This window comes from Bos indicus x Bos taurus, chromosome 13, assembly GCF_003369695.1.
Source record: "Bos indicus x Bos taurus breed Angus x Brahman F1 hybrid chromosome 13, Bos_hybrid_MaternalHap_v2.0, whole genome shotgun sequence".
Classification (NCBI taxonomy): Eukaryota; Metazoa; Chordata; class Mammalia; order Artiodactyla; family Bovidae; genus Bos; species Bos indicus x Bos taurus.
This window is the reverse complement of record NC_040088.1, coordinates 5,867,550-5,883,302: the sequence shown is the minus strand read 5'-3', so window position 1 is coordinate 5,883,302 and position 15,753 is coordinate 5,867,550. Positions and strand designations below refer to the sequence as shown.

At 50.8% G+C, this 15,753-nt stretch overlaps 1 protein-coding gene across 1 annotated transcript in view; it reads right to left on the bottom strand.

The window, feature by feature from the left end:
• Nucleotides 1-1,179: 1,179 nt before the first annotated feature.
• The window catches only part of PTGIS (prostaglandin I2 synthase), a 49,669-nt gene continuing 35,095 nt past the window's right edge, over nucleotides 1,180-15,753 (bottom strand). The window contains exons 6-10 of the mRNA XM_027558297.1: nucleotides 15,345-15,526; nucleotides 6,995-7,163; nucleotides 5,853-6,034; nucleotides 4,594-4,745; nucleotides 1,180-2,011 (exon numbers count right to left, since the gene is read on the bottom strand). Of these exons, the coding sequence (XP_027414098.1) occupies nucleotides 1,867-2,011; nucleotides 4,594-4,745; nucleotides 5,853-6,034; nucleotides 6,995-7,163; nucleotides 15,345-15,526 (830 nt within the window). The 3' untranslated portion in view covers nucleotides 1,180-1,866. The remainder of the gene's footprint in view (nucleotides 2,012-4,593; nucleotides 4,746-5,852; nucleotides 6,035-6,994; nucleotides 7,164-15,344; nucleotides 15,527-15,753) is intronic.

Here is a 15,753-nt window from a genome sequence, read left to right as displayed (position 1 = left end):
AGTCCCTTGGACTGCAAGGAGATCCAACCAGTCCATTCTGAAGGAGATCAGCCTTGGGATTTCTTTGGAAGGAATGATGCTAAAGCTGAAACTCCAGTACTTAGGCCACCTCATGTGAAGAGTTGACTCATTGGAAGACTCTGATGCTGGGAGGGATTGGGGGCAAGAGGAGAAGGGGATGACAGAGTATGAAATGGCTGGATGGCATCACTGACTCGATGGACTTGAGTTTAAGTGAACTCCGGGAGTTGGTGATGGACAGGGAGGCCCGGTGTGCTGTGATTCATGGGGTTGCAGAGCCGGACACCACTGAGTGACTGAACTGAACTGAATATTAACAAGAATACTTATCATCTTAATAACGGCTTCCAGGTAATTTTTCTCTTCGATCTTTTTTTTCCCCGTAAATGCAAAGGCAAGTTGTCATCACTGATCTGTTTGATCAAAGGGTGGTGCACCCAGGATAGGAAGGACCGTTGGTCTGAGAAACAATCCATCGGCAGGACCCTACCACCTCCTACAATACCACCTCCAAGAGTAGGGACAGGGTTCTCAAACCGGTGCCTTCGGGGGACAGGAGGTACTGTGGACGGAAAAGCAGAGAGTAGAAACGCAGAAATAGAAAACCAGAGCACATGGGCTCCGGATAAGGGAGGCAGCTGCTACTCGGCTCTGGCTAACGGTGGCCCTCAGGCCCACGGGCCCAGTGTGGACAGATCTTTCAAGCCTTCAAGAGAAGTTGGACATTTTCAATCAACTCTTCCAAAGATGACAAGGTAACACTACCGTATTTTCTATAAATGTGGGCCAAACGAAACAGGCCTGCAATCTGGATGGGGCCCAGAGCTGGAGCTCCTGAGCTAGAATGGAGGAAACCAAGGTCTCCTCTTGTTTGGCTCCACCAGCCCCAGGAGTCCTGGCTGCTTGCTTTTACAGGGGCCACTCAGTCTGGGCTGTGTCCTGCTAATTCCCTGCCTGAGTCCCAGCGCTGGGAAAACCCATCCCACGTGTGCTGAGAAGCCTGCTCCTCAGAGCCCTGCGTCCAGAGGCCACGCCCAGCCGGTGGAAGCCCCAGCCTCGGGAAACCCTCCTGCGTTTTCTCAAGGATCGGTGTAAACGGAGAGATGGGGGAGGTGTCTAGTGAAGGGGGCACCCAGGAAAGCGGATATGCTAAGAGACTCTTTGGCTTTAGGTAGTTTAATAACAGTTCAGGGACAGAGTTTACATCAACAGATGGACTGCTAGGCCCTGAATGGCCTTTTTATGGCCAGCGTCTGCTTTGACTCATTATGACCTGGACCACACCCAGGGCACTGGATGGCAGTCCCTTGGGGGTTGGGGACAGAGCAGTGAGGAGGTCTCTTAGTTTGCCCTGTCTGCTGCAGCTTTAGGTGGCGCAGTATAAAGAATCCACCTGCCAATGCTAGCGATCCAAGAGATGCATGTTCGATCCCTGGGTTGGGAAGATCCCCTGGAGCAGGAAATGGCAACCCACTTCAGTATTCTTGCCTGGAACATTTCCGTGGACAGAGGAGCCTGGCAAACTACAGTCCATGGGGCCACAAAGAGTCAGACATGACTGAGCAACTGAGCACGTGCACCCGTAGCTTTAGCGGATTTCATAACGGTGGGAGGAGCTGGGAGCAGAGAGTCTCATGTTGGAACTTTGCTGCAGATAATCTGTGCAGCTTTTGGTGTCTTTTCTTCACTCTCCTCCCCCGCCCCCCTCCACCACCCCCAGGCACAGTCTTCTGAAGAACAGCAGGGAAGGGGCAATGCTGGAACCGTTGGATGTTCAAAGCCCGGCATCTGGGCTGAACGCAGGCACAGGAAGTTGGGTGATGGGGTAGGCTGGGCGTGTGGAGCTCACGGCCGGATGCGGTAACGGACAGGCACATCGTGTTCCGGCTGCATCAGCCCAAAGCCATACCTGCTGAGGTCAAACTCGGGGATGTCCACGTCCGGGGTGATCAGCTCCAGGTCAAACTGCGTCAGCACAAGGAACACGAATCTGGAGAGAGGCAGTGTCAGAGGCATGAAGGGGGAAAGCGGGGCATCCTCCTGGTCTGACCCCAGCTTCACTCTGGGAAAACTGGGAAAGGAGGGTGAGCAAGCAGAGCACAAAGGCCACACGTTTCCAAGTCCTGGCTGACAGGCTGTGGGCAGCATGATGTGTGTCAATTCCAACCAAAGCATTTCAGAGCCAGTGCCCGCTCTCCAGCTCTCCCGGCTGCCTGGGCTTCATGTTGAGATGATAGGGCTGGAAGACGGGAAGAACCTGGCCCCTGAGTCCCTGCATGGAGGGGAAGAGCACCCCCCAAACCCACAGCTGACGTTGTATGAGTGGGAACCAAACCTGTACAAGCTTGGGGGGTCGACTTGGGGGTCATCTGCCACAGCCTCAAAACTGAGCTTCTCCTGGTTAATACGGACACTGACCCTTCCTGATTCTTCCCACCATCCTCAGCCCAGGCCCCAGCAAACTCCTGGAACCCCGACTGTCTGCCCTAGTCTGGGCTGCTGCTAAACCACAGCCGCCTTCATGAGATCATAAGCGGGCACCCCTCCTCCAGACAGCCGTGGGGACGCTGGGAGAGCAGGACGCACGGCAGGCACGGCCATTGCCTGGAATGCTGTCCTGACACGCACACGGACCGTGTGCGGGTGCCATCAGTGGGCCCGTAGAAGGGGTGGCAGCCCAACCCCGCGCAGTGGGACTGGTTCCACCAGCTGGATCTTACCACTGCCTGTGTTAGGTAAGGGCAGCCTGATCCTCTACTCCTCTGGGCCCTAGCATCACCCCGCCCCCACTGCCACCAGGTGCCCAATGCTGGCCCAACACACGGCAGGGAAGACCCTTTCATCTGACTAGATGAGTGCAAAAGAGGGAAGATGAGGACAGAGCGACGTCAGCGCTCCGGGCAGGGGAGCTGGGCGCAGACTCGGGCTCTGCCTCTGAAGGGCGTGTGACTCCTGTCGGGTTTCTTCCCCACTCTGGGCCTGTTTCCCAGCCTGGTCAAAGAGGGTCAAAGGGGTGGGCTGTGTTCCTTCCAGCTCTGAAGCTGCAGAGTGGTAGAGGGTGAGTTTATACCAGTGTGTTGGGGGGGTCTGTACCCACACCCGGACTTGGAGCCTGGCACCTTCATTCACCAGGTGCCTGACCGTGAGGAATGCTTTGACCTGTAGAGTCAGTTATCATGACGATGAACTGAGACAAAAGTAACAGATTAGCTAACTTACTGAACTCTATGTGCCAGACACTTTGCTAAGCATTTCGTATCCATTATCTCTTTCATCTGTCCAAAAACTTTCTGGAGTAGAAACTACAGTCAGTTCTACTGTAACACTTGTTTTGAACACGAAAATTCGTGCCAGTGGGATTTATCCATCAGGGTGCGAATGAAGCGTAACGCAATTTCACGTCTGCCTGTGGTCACTTCATCCGCAAGAAACACTTAGAGAATGAAAAACTGCACCCAGCTGAATGCAGCTGAGCAGGCATTCACAAAATGCACACTCCTAAACTCTGCCCCCAGCTACTTCAGTACACCAGGTGGGCGGTGCATCACACCTTTCCCATCAGGAGTCCAGCCTCAGATAACCCCCCTCCCAGGCTTCAGTGTGACTCACAGCTCCATCCAATGTCCACTTCCATGGCAAACGTCAGGTCATCGCCAAAGTAAAGCATCGTATTTATTCTACCACTTAGGTGTTTCTATTTATTCCATTTAACATGTGTAAACCTGTGATAGGGCCCTAAAGTAAATCCTAAAGAAAATCAATCCTGAATATTCATTGGAAGACTGATGCTGAAGCTGAAACTCTAATACTTTGGCCACCTGATGTGAAGAACTGACTCACTGGAAAAGACCCTGATGCTGGGAAAGATTGAAGGCGGGAGGAGAAGGGGACAGGAGAAGGCAGAGGATGAGATGGTTGGATGGCATCCCTGACACGATGGACATGAGTTTGAGTGAGCTCCGGGAGTTGGTGATGGACAGGGAGGCCTGGCGTGCTGCAGTCCACGGGGTTGCAGAGTCACACGACTGAGCGACTGAACAACAATAAACCTGTGCTACCGTATTTCCCAGGGTGCGTTCTCTTTTTGCGTCGTTGATGAGGTTTCTGAGTGCTGGGCCCCGGCCCTATCTCCACCACAGCCCTGTGGTTTTTATTGTGTGGTTTCCCACAGCACAGGGATTTTCAAGAATGCACTGGATGTCTTAGAGTGGAACCAACTATAAATGATCTCCATTCTACTGCTGTGAAAACTGAGGCCAAAGGTTAATGGAATGTGCCCATTCACTAGCATAATGTCTGCACATTAAAGTCGTTAATAGTAGTAATTACAATCATAACTTGTATTACAAGCCTACAATGAGCCAGGCAGTGGCTGAAGTACCTAGAAAGGTCCCGTTTACTTGTCCTGACACCCTTGGGATGTAAGATGATCAGTACCCCTATTTTACAGTTGCGGAAACAGAGGCAGAGGTTACCCAGCTGAACAGAAGGACAGGCGGATGTCATAGCCCTGGTTTGTTATCTAAGGGCCAAAGCGCACGGGGCCCATGGCTCCACATGCCCGGTACTCACTGTTTGATGCTGTTGACGGCGTAACCCTTCCCCAGGCACTGGTTATGCCCTGCTCCCCACGGCAAGCTGTAGTTCTTCAGTCGCTTCCCATCTTTGTAAAAGTCTTTCTTCTCTGATCCATCAGGGTTCAGGAATCGGTTGTATTTAAATACCTGAAACAGGAAGAAGGTCCCTTTCTGACTCCATCCCCAAAACAGGGATGTATGGAGAAAAATGTCTGAAGATGTTTATCACAGTCTTGTTTATAAGAAAGAAACAGTGGAAACAGTGTAAAGCTCAGCTGATGGGGACTGGCTGCAAATGGTGGCAGCTAATGACACGGCTGAGCCTGGTCTGTGTGTGCTGACATTGGAAAGAACTTTCAAGACTGGTTGTTGGGTGAAAAAAGAAAGTGTCACAATATTGTGTGATTCTGTGATTATGTAAACACATATTTATTCACATGAGTGTGAGCATGTTGTGTGTCTGTAAAAAGACATAAATATCTAAAGGACATGCTCCCAACCACAGTTAGGGAACCCTGAGGAGGTGGAGAGGAAGGGGAATGAAGACAGATTTTTATTTGTAAATGTACATATATTCCTGTCTTAAATATAAAACAATTTAAAACAAATGAAATTAAAATTATTTTTACAAAAGAGAATGCCAGTTTTCTCTGGTTACATTGTAGAGTGGTAACGTGAAGAGTGTGTTTGAGCACAGGGCTTTTTGTACAGAGTAGGTGGAAGGATAGGTGACTGGACCAGTGGGCAGACAGATGGGAGAGTGAGTTGATGATTGCTGCATGGAAGGATGGATGCAGGGATGGATGGTGGATGGATGTAACATGGAAGAATGGATGGTGGATGGATGCATGCATGTACAGTACAGAACATGGCACCCAGTAAACATCCAAACTGTTACAAATCGTGAAAGTTTGCCTCATTTCGAAATCTAGGGAGAAGGAAAAGCGTTGAGAAGCTAACATTATAAGATGCTAAAAATAGGAAAAATTGCTCAGCTGGCCCTGCAAGGTGCTTAGTGTGCACCAGGCGCTGTGAAGACCTTTCCTAACATAATCACATGTAATCTTCCTGACAACCCCGTGGCAGTAGATGCTATTACGAGGTCCATTTCACAGGTGAGGAAATAGACACACAGAGGTGACAGTAATCTGGGCCAGGATTCACGGCAAATAAAGAGCCCAACGGGCTGCCGCTGAGACTGGGCAGAACGTGAATCCACTCATTTCCTCCCACGACCCCTGGTATGCCTTTTACCTCCGGGTCTGTGTAGATCTCCGGGTCCTTCTGGGGACTCAGGAAGGGAAAGAGGAGGAGGCGGTCCCCACGTCGCAGGCTGAATTCCCGCCCATCCGCCATGGGCAAGGCCAGGTCGGCCACGACCTCGCGGGTGATGAAGGGCGCGGCGGTGAGCCTGAGGCTCTCACTCAGCACGCTGTCTGCACGGGGCAGGTTCAAGGCGGGAGCGGTCAGCGGCGTCCCCTCCACCACTGAAATGCCACCCCCTGGCCCTCATCTGACAGAGGCAGGTGCAGAGACTGAGAGAGGGTGCATGGCTCTCCCGCCATCGCAAAGCCAGGCCCAAACCAGCCGCGTGATGAGAGACATTTGCCACAGAGACCTCGGACGTGAAGTTCTGGGTCTGATCCTAAAAGAAGCTGCATGGGAAGGTGGGAGCCAGGCACATATCAGAGACGGCTGGAGAGACAGCAAGGTTTGGCTATGTCTGCCTGCCCAACAGACGTCCTCCTTCCGGAAACAGTTCCCTGTTTTCTTCCGGGGACCACCCCGTCACCACCCTCAGGGGTTGGGCTGCGCATTCCACTCCCAACACCTGGGATTGCGCTGCGACTGGCTAATCAGAGCAGCCCAACCCTCCAGGCCTCATGATTGGCTCCGGATGGGCACATGACCTGAAGAGAGCCAATGAGAGCCATTCCTAGGACTTTGGATAGGAACGTGGCAGGGACACACACCCTCCCCGGGCAGGCAACCCGGTGTCACTGGCGGCCATCTTGCCAGCTCGAGACTGGAGCGGAAAATGGAGCTGAGGATGGAGACAGACTGAGACCTGAGGGTGTCGTTAAACCACCTGGATCTACCTGGGCCTGGAGCTAGTCCCTCTAGACTTTTTAGTAACCTGCCCCCAGTGAAATCCGTTTACTGCTTCAGCCCCTTTAAGTTAGGTTTTCTGCCACCTGCAACCAAAAGCCTCCCACTAGACTATGAAACTCAGGTAGTGAAGACCCGGGCGTGGAGACACCAGGTGTGTGAAGATAGGAGGCCCAGGGCGGGGGCCTTAGGTCAGAGGAACTGATGGGAACCCATGATGGGGAGGAAGGGCTTGGGGGATGCCCATGACGCCCAGGTCTTTAGGGCTCTCTTGGAGGGTGTCTCACCCAGCACAGGCATGCTGTCCAAAACTTTCTGTGGGAGGGTGGTCATCTGTGATATGGGCTGCTCTGCTCCCAAAAGGACAGTCTCTAGCTCTCCACGGACAGCGGCCAGGGCCTCGGGGTTCTTGAGGAGAAAGAGCAGGAGCCAGAAGGCAGCAGGACCCATGTTCCCCTGCAATGAGAAGAAGCCCCAGAGGGCAAAGCTGGGGTGAGAGTTGATTGGTCTGTGCCATGGACACAGCCCTGGCCCAGGTACAGGGGTTGGGAAGCCTGGGTTCCCACCCCACCCCCCACATTACCCCCGTATACCTTCAGCTCAGGACATGGCTCAAACATGCTCTGCGGTTTTGGCATAGCCCCGTGCCTACTTCAAGGCCGTTCTTGGCGTCCCTGACCTTGAGCAAAATGACTGTGCTGAGGTCACACAGGTAATCTCTGCAGCTAATCAGTGAACTATTCACAGTGATTTCAGTGAATCTCCGTAGCTAACCAGACCACCCTACCTGCCTCCTGAGAAATCTGTATGCAGGTCAAGAAGCAACAGTTAGAACCGGACGTGGAACAACAGACTGGTTCCAAATTGGGAAAGGAGAACATCAAGGCTGTATATTGTCACCCTGCTTATTTAACTTCTATGCAGAGTACAGCATGAGAAATTTTGCACTGGATAAAGCACAAGGGGGAATCAAGATTGCCGGGAGAACTATCAATAACCTCAGATAGGCAGATTACACTACCCTCATGGCAGAAAGGGAAGAACTAAAGCACCTCTTGATGAAAGTGAAGAGAGTGAAAAAGTCGCTGAAAACTCAACTTTCAAAAAACTAAGATCATGGCATCCAGTCCTATAACTTCATGGCAAATAAGGAAACAATGGAAACAGTGACAGACCTTATTTTGGGGGGCTCCAAAATCACTGCAGATGGTGACTGCAGCCATGAAATTAAAAGATGCTTGCTCCCTGGAAGAAAAGCTATGACCAACATAAACAGCATATTAAAAAGCAGAAACGTTACTTTGCTGACAAAGGTCCATCTAGTCCAAGCTATTGTTTTTCCAGTAGTCATGTATAGATGTGAGAGTTGGACTATAAAGAAAGCTAAGCACCAAAGAACTGATGCTTTTGAACTATGGTGTTGGAGAAGTCCCTTGGACTGCAAGGAGATCCAACCAGTCCATCCTAAAGGAAATCAGTCCTGAATATTCATTGGAAGGACTCATGCTGAAGCTGAAACTCCAACACTTTGGCCACCTGATATGAAGAACGGACTCACTGGAAAAGACCCTGATGCTGGGAAAGACTGAAGGCAGGAGAAGGGGACAACAAAAGATGAGATGGTTGGATGGCATCACTGACTCGATGGACATGAGTTTGAGCAAGGTCCGGGAGTTGGTGATGGACAGCGCAACCTGGGGTCGAAAAGAATCGGGCATGACTGAGCGATTGAACTGAAAGGAACTGAATCAGTGAAAATGTTGGTAATAAGAACACAATGTATCAATTAAGATTTCTGTTGGGACTTCCCTGGCAGGCCAGCCGTTAATATTTCACCAATGCAGGGGGTATGGGTTTGATCCCTGGTCAGGAAGCTAAGATTGCATGTGCCTTGCCAGCAAAAAACCAAAACATAAAACAGAAGCAATATTGTAATAAATTCAAGAAAAGATTTTAAAAACAAAGATTATTGTTAAATCTGAGGATGGATGCATCCTTAGCCCCAATTCCCCATGCTTCCTTACATCCATGCCTCTTACCATGTGACTCTGTACTTCCTCCCATTAAAGCAATAGGATGTATTTCCTGGTCCCATGGATTCAGTCCCATCAGCCATGTGATGTGTTTTGGCCAATAGAATGAGGTAGAACTAACTGAACACAGGCATTAAGAGACCCTGTGCATTTCCACTTGCCTGGCGAGCTATCTGATCCCAAGAGGAGGCCAAGAAACACAGAGCAGAGCTGAGCTATCCAGTTGAGCCCAGTCTAGACCAGCTGACTCCTAGCAGCCCCACAGACCGGTGAGTTAAATAAACATTCATCAGGGTATGCCACTGAGTTTTCGTGGTCAGTTGTCATGCAACAATAGGGAACTGGTACAATATCTGAACGTTTGCTTTCAAATATTTGAGTATCGTATGTGGATATAGCAAAGCAGTAATAACCAATGGTGAGCATGAAAGCTATTTGTTTCCTGAACAAAAATTATGTAAAACTTCTCAGGAGTTAGGTAATTAGGAAAATGGATAAAAACTTCTTGCTCCAAGACTTCATCCTTGGCTGAGCAACACTCAGGTATTCAGCATGTGGCTAAATATGTATGGGGTACCCTTAAATGAACTCCAGACATGGCTGGAATACAAATTAACCTTGATTCGGAGGAAGATTTTCATCTACCATAAATGACTCTCCTATCCAATCTTCATAATGGAATATTAAGTAGTCATCAAACGTCATGTTTACCCAGCAATTCTGTTACAGACACAACTGCACGTGGACAAAAGGACATTTGCACAAGGATATTTATCACAGTGCTGATGTAACAGCAGAAGACTGGGAGCAACCGTAAATCTAGCAACAGGAGATCAGTGAGATCAACGATGATCCATCCATAGGATGCTGATACCGGCAGTGGTTAAAAAGGAACTGACTGTGCATTCAAATGTGTGACTAGAGCCAAGACGCACCGAAGCAAGCTGCAGGACGGGGGCTCAGCGTGCTACCGCTTGTATTTAAAGAGGGATATATATTAATGAAGAGCACAGACCAGCTCTGGAAAGAGACTTTAGAACCTGGCAGCTGAGGTTGCCTCTGGGACAGAAGCTGGGAGGGGCATCAGTGATGGCGGGATGGATTTTCTTTCTCTTGAATTTCTCGTGAATTCAGAGGTGCCAGTTCCCTCGTGCAGCAGGCACGGGTATCACCCCACCTTTAACTGAAAAGGAAATCTAAGCACGTCCAAGTCCTGCCCGCTGCCCAGCGTATAGTGGGGGCTCAGTGATATTTGTTGAATAAATTATTTGTGTCCCTTTGGGCTGGGGACCTCCAAGGAAGCCTGGAACAGGGGCTGGCAGAGCCCTGGACCAGGACCAAGACCAGGCAGAATTGTGCAAATCCCGGCTGCCCACTTCCTGTGACTGTACAAGCCCCTCCCCTCTCTGGGTTTCAGAACCTCCCTCTTGGTAAAATGGGAGTAAAAACACACTCACTCCTGAGGTGGCCACAAGGAGTATAAAGGATTCCCTCCTCAGGCTGAGTTCAGAAATGGTCTCTCCCTCTCACTGGCCCTTCCCTCAGGCTGAGAACCCATGGGGGCCCTGGACTCTTTCTGAGGTTTCCTCCAGCACCTCAGGTCCAGCTGAGACAAGCAAGGTCACTTGCTGTCAATCACTTGAACAGCCGGTGGAATATAGGCGATAAATAATTCAGCTCTGGGTTAACTCAGTGCCAAGGCCCTTTCATCTTGTCCAGATGGTCAGATTGGGGCCACCGCTCATTAATTACAAAGCAGGACTGGGAAAGGAGGCTGCTCAGTCAACTCTGCTTTCAGGAGGAAGCTGTGGAGAGTTAGGGAGGTGATAAAGACTGCCTTCCACCCAGCTGCACAGAGGTGTGAGTGTGCGTGTGTCTGTGTGTCTGATCACACAACCTTGAGATCTTTAGACCACTACACTGGAAGTTGAGTGTTCTCCCCTGGGGCCTTGCCTCAGCTCACCCAGGAGGACACTTCTGGTCTCATCTCATTCCCGCCCACAGCAAAGTCCACCTCCCAGCAGCATCCAGAACAGCATCCGAGCTCTGTTCTACATTTTCTGTGAACGTCACCCGGGAGCTGACCTCCAAGCGGCGCTCCATGGGGGCCAGACCCAGTGCGCGGTAACTCACAGCGCCACCTTGTGGCCTCCCCACCGCACTGTCCGTCAACAGGAGCGGGGTTGGCCTGCAGCCTTGCCTGCGCGCATCGCTCCTCAGCCCATTTTCCTTCGGCGAACTTCCTCCACTTCACTCGCAGTCTGTGTGGACTGTCTGGGGCTGAACAAACCCCCTCCAGACCTCAGTGTGGTCATAGAAGCCGGCCTGGTCCAGTCAGTCAGTCAGTGATGGACTCAGAGGGGACGGGTGACCTGGGCTGGACCAGTGGGTACCAGACTTAGGATCTGCGCTAGAATTCAAGAGAGAAGCCCTCCGCCGCCGGGAGGAGTGGCTGCCAGGAGCTGCTGGTGGCCTTTCCTGCCGCCCCCGGGGCAAGTCCATCTGAGGCTCAAGAGAGCCCAGAACTGAGGGGTGGGGGAGATCACAGATAACATTTCATTTTCGGGGGGATTAAATTTTTTTTCTAAGGGAATGAAAGAATACGTGCAAAGCTGGTCCTGGACTGGACCCTGGAAGAGAAAAGGGACATGAGTGGAAAAACTGGGGAGATCTGAACGAAGTACGGACTTTCAATGACTAGTCAGCAGTGCTGACGGCTTAGTTTCCCCGCATGCGCTGTGGTTCTGTGAGAGGTTAACACTGGGGGCAGCTGGGTGAAGGGTATTTGGGAACTCTCTGTACTATCTTTGTGACTCTCCTATAACCTAAAATTATCTCAAAATCAAACTACCGAAGGGGGAAAACCCAGTTCTGTGCACAGCTATTATTCTTATTACCCTGACCTCCTCTTTTCAGATGGTGATATTGAAGCGACCTGTTCAAGGTCGCACAGCCAGTCAGTGAGCAGAGCTGGGGTTCCACCCGAGTCTGTCTGACCCGAAACACCGCTTTTGCTTTTCATGCTCACTGTGCAGCACCTCCACGATGGTGATTTCCCATTGGCCGAGTGTCTGTAGACCTCCTCTCTGGTCTCCCTGCTGCCACTTCCCACATACTACAGTCTGTTCTCAGCAACGTAGCCAGAATAACCCCCCTAAAGCAGAAGGCAGGCCATGTCCCTCCTCTGCTCAGAGCCTTTAAAGGGTTCCCATTTCAGAGGAAAAGCCGGAAGTCCTCCCCGTAGCCTTCAGGGCCCTCCCTGGTCTGGCATCTGCCACCTCCCTACCGTGTCACCCTCGTCCCCGCCTCACGGCCTTTCACTCACTGTCTTCCCTCCCCATCCTACACATCTACATGGCTCATGTCTCCGCTGCCTTTGAGTTTCTGTTCAGATGCCACCTTCCTGATGAGGCTTTCCTTGAGCACTCAAAAAAGCAGCCCCTCTTCACTCCCTTTCTCTGCCTTATCCATAGAACTCATTATCTGTAATACATCTTAGAAGGTTATCAATTGTCTTCTCTCACCAGAATGTCAGCTCCTTAAGGGCAGGGATCTTTGTTCTGCTCACTGCTCTATTCCCACATCTAGAATGGTGTCTGGCACATGGGTGGCACACTAAATACTTCTTGAATTTTTTAAATGACTTTTAAAAAATTGTATTTATCTATCTATCTGTGTATTTATTTCGCTGCACCAGGTATTCACTCCGGCATGCAGGATATTTAGTTCTGGCACGTGGGATCTTTGAGTTGCAGTAAGGAACTCCTAGGTGCAGCACATGGGATCGAGTTTCCTGACCAGGGATTGAACTTGGGCCCCCAGCACTGAGAATGCAGAGTTCTAGCCACTGGACCACCAGGGAAGTCCCTTGAATATGGTTATTAAGCTCCGGTTATCAGCTAAGCACAGTTACAGGACTTTACCTGGATCACTTCCTTTCACCCTCCCCACAACGCCTTAAGGAAGGTCTTGCTGTCTCTGTTTTACAGAGGAGTAAAACGAGCTTCCCTGGTGGCTCAGACAGTAAAGTGTCTGCCTGCAGTGCGGGAGACCTGGGTTCAATCCCTGGGTCAGGAAGATCCCCTGGAGAAGGAAGTGGCAACCTACTCCAGTACTCTTGCCTGGAAAATTCCATGGACGGAGGAGCCTGGTGGGCTACAGTCCACGGGGTCGCAAAGAGTCGGACAAGGCTGAGCGACTTCACTTTCACGCTAAACTGAGGCACCAAGAAGTTAAGAATCTGACTTTCCAGGAAGTGGCAGAGATTCAGGATCCAAGTTCAGGGAGGTTGGTCACAGAGCCTGTGCCCCAAACTGCTGAGCTACTCAACCTCTTGGCCCTGCTCTCAAGACTCAAGATCTCAAAGGGTCTTCTACTGGCAACAACTCAACCTGAGAGGACATCCGGACCCCAGCTCCCTCCCGGTTCTCCTGGCACTGCCAAAGGCTGTTCCCTGGACTTGCTGCCACTCAAGCCCCCAGGCCAGCATCCAGTTCCGCTGACAGAGGCCATTTCCATAAGGGATTCTGGGGACAGTTTGGAGCTCCAAGTCACTGCCCATAAATATGTTATTAGACACTGATGGGGCCCCAGATGCTAACTAAACCCACCCCATCCCTTGCCAGCCTCTGCCTGCAAGGACATTTTACCGTTCTGAGAGAAAACTAAAAATAAGTCATAAGTCGATGGGAGAGGAATTACCCAGAAACGTCAGCCTGTGCAACCGCCTGTCACTGCTGAGGTGGGGCCGAGAGAAGGAGGGGCTCTGGGCTGGGGCGAGGGCTGGGGCCAGGCCTGGAGATGCAGTGCCCTCATTCGGCTCGCTCTTGCTGCCTGCAGCGTGCGGGCCGTCACCAGCTCCACTGGCGGGGCCTCCCCTTTGTTCCCAGAGTCTATCTAGTGCCTCCTTGTCTCCACGGCCACCACTGTCTGCTCACCATGTCCCCGCTTCTCAGAGCCTGTCCCTCCTCTGCTCAGAACCCTGCCAGGGCTTCCGTTTCACCCAGAAAAAAGTCTCGAGTCTTTACTGAGTAGGACCCAAGGGCCCTCCATGATCTCTGCCCTCAGTCCCACAGCCCACCCCCCAGCCCCCACTCTGCTTTGGCCGCACTCAACTCCTCATTGCTGCTCAAACACTTGGCATGAGCCAACCCCAGGGCCTTTGCACATGCTGTTCCCCCTTCCTGGAATATTCTATCCCCATACCCTCCCCAAGTCCCCAAATCTAGCTCCTTCTTATCATCCAGGGTTCAGCTCAGTCATCTCTTCCCCAGCGAGGCCATCCTGGCCAGAGAAGAGTAGACCCCCAGGACCTATCTAGTTATGACCTTGTTTTATATCCTTCATGTCAGCACCTAAAATCACCCTGCATGTTTTCTTGATGTCTCCCCCACCCCGACTCCTGGCTGAAATATGAGCAGCACAGAGTGGTGTCTTTGAGGTCCATGGTAAGTTCTCAGTGGAACTTTTATTTTTCTTGAGCAAGTAATTTATTTTCAGAATCCCCAATGCAAACATAATACATTGAATAATGAAGCAAAATTATCTAAGGTCATTGTAAATAGGATTCAACCAAGTTTGGCTTCAATCAAAATGGATTTTAGGTCTGTTTTTTTCCATTTTTTTTAATTAAAAATTTTTTATTGGAGTATAGTTGCTTTAAAATGTTGTGTTAGTTTCTGGATGATAAGCAAAGTGAATTAGCTATATGTACATACATATATATATATATATATTAGATATCCTTCCCATTTAGATCAACTCAGAGCACAGAATAGAGCTCCTGGAACTTCTAGACAAGTCTTCAAGATAACTGGTTTGCACACTTCAGTAATCTCAAGGTCATGAAAAACAATGAAAGGCACCAAAACTGTTCCATACTAAAGAAAACTAAGAAGGCATAATGACTAAATGCAGTCTGTGATCCTGGGTTTGGTGCTGGACCAAGATGAGATTATTAAAACAACTGGCAAAACTGGAATGCAGACTGTATATTAGATAATGGTCCTGTATCTGGGTTAATTGCCCTGAATCTGCTCACTGGGCGGTGGAGATGGAAGAGAATATTCTTGCTCCTAGGAGACGCACAATGAAGAAATTAGGGGCAAAGAATCACGATGCCTGCAACTAATTTGCAAATGATTCAAGAAGACAATCAGAGTAGGAGAGAGAGAAAGCAAATGTGATCAAGTGGGGAATCTAACACTGTGAATCAACTATACTCCAATAAAAATAAATAAAATTGAAGAATTAAGGTGAAGTATATATGAGTTCATGAAACTATTCATACAGCTTCTCTAAGTTTGATATTTTTCCAAATTAAAAATTACATATTGAATGAAAGGTCCTGTTCATGAGACACTTTGATAGTTGAGAGAGTGAGGGAATGGGGGCAGACAGCTGGGTGTGTGTGCACAGACCCACACCCACGCTCACAGTGGCCCACACTCACACGTGTACAGGCACACACACAGGCCCACGCCAGCACATGCACACGGACTCGCAGGCACGTTGCCTTAGTGTGCCTCAGTACACACGTGTGAGTGCACACACACACACAAGCACTCACATGCACAGCCTCACATCTGCAGCCGCTGGCACTCACCTGTGTGGCCCAGAGCTGCAGCACCAGGGCGCGAGCCTGCATCTCCTCCGACACGCCCATCTCCTCCAGGTGCAGCAGGTAACTCTCCAGCCATCTGCTCCGGTGGGCCCGGCTGGCCAGCCTGGTTGGGGACAACAGCTTCCACAGGCGACCTTTGACCTTGCCCACCCGGTCCTTATCCCCTGCAGAGATGGAGCACAGAGGATGGGGGGGATTACAGCTCCACCTCCAGCCCAGGGCCACCCTGCCCCACCCTCCCCCCTGAGGCCAAGGGTCTTGGGGTGTCACCCCAGGGAGGTGGGTGGGGAGTTCCTGCAGGAGAAAGCTCCAGGGACCCCAGTCCTGAAATGCGGGCCTGGTCGAGAGGAGGTGCTCTGCCAGCATCTGTTAAATGAATGGGTTTCTTCGC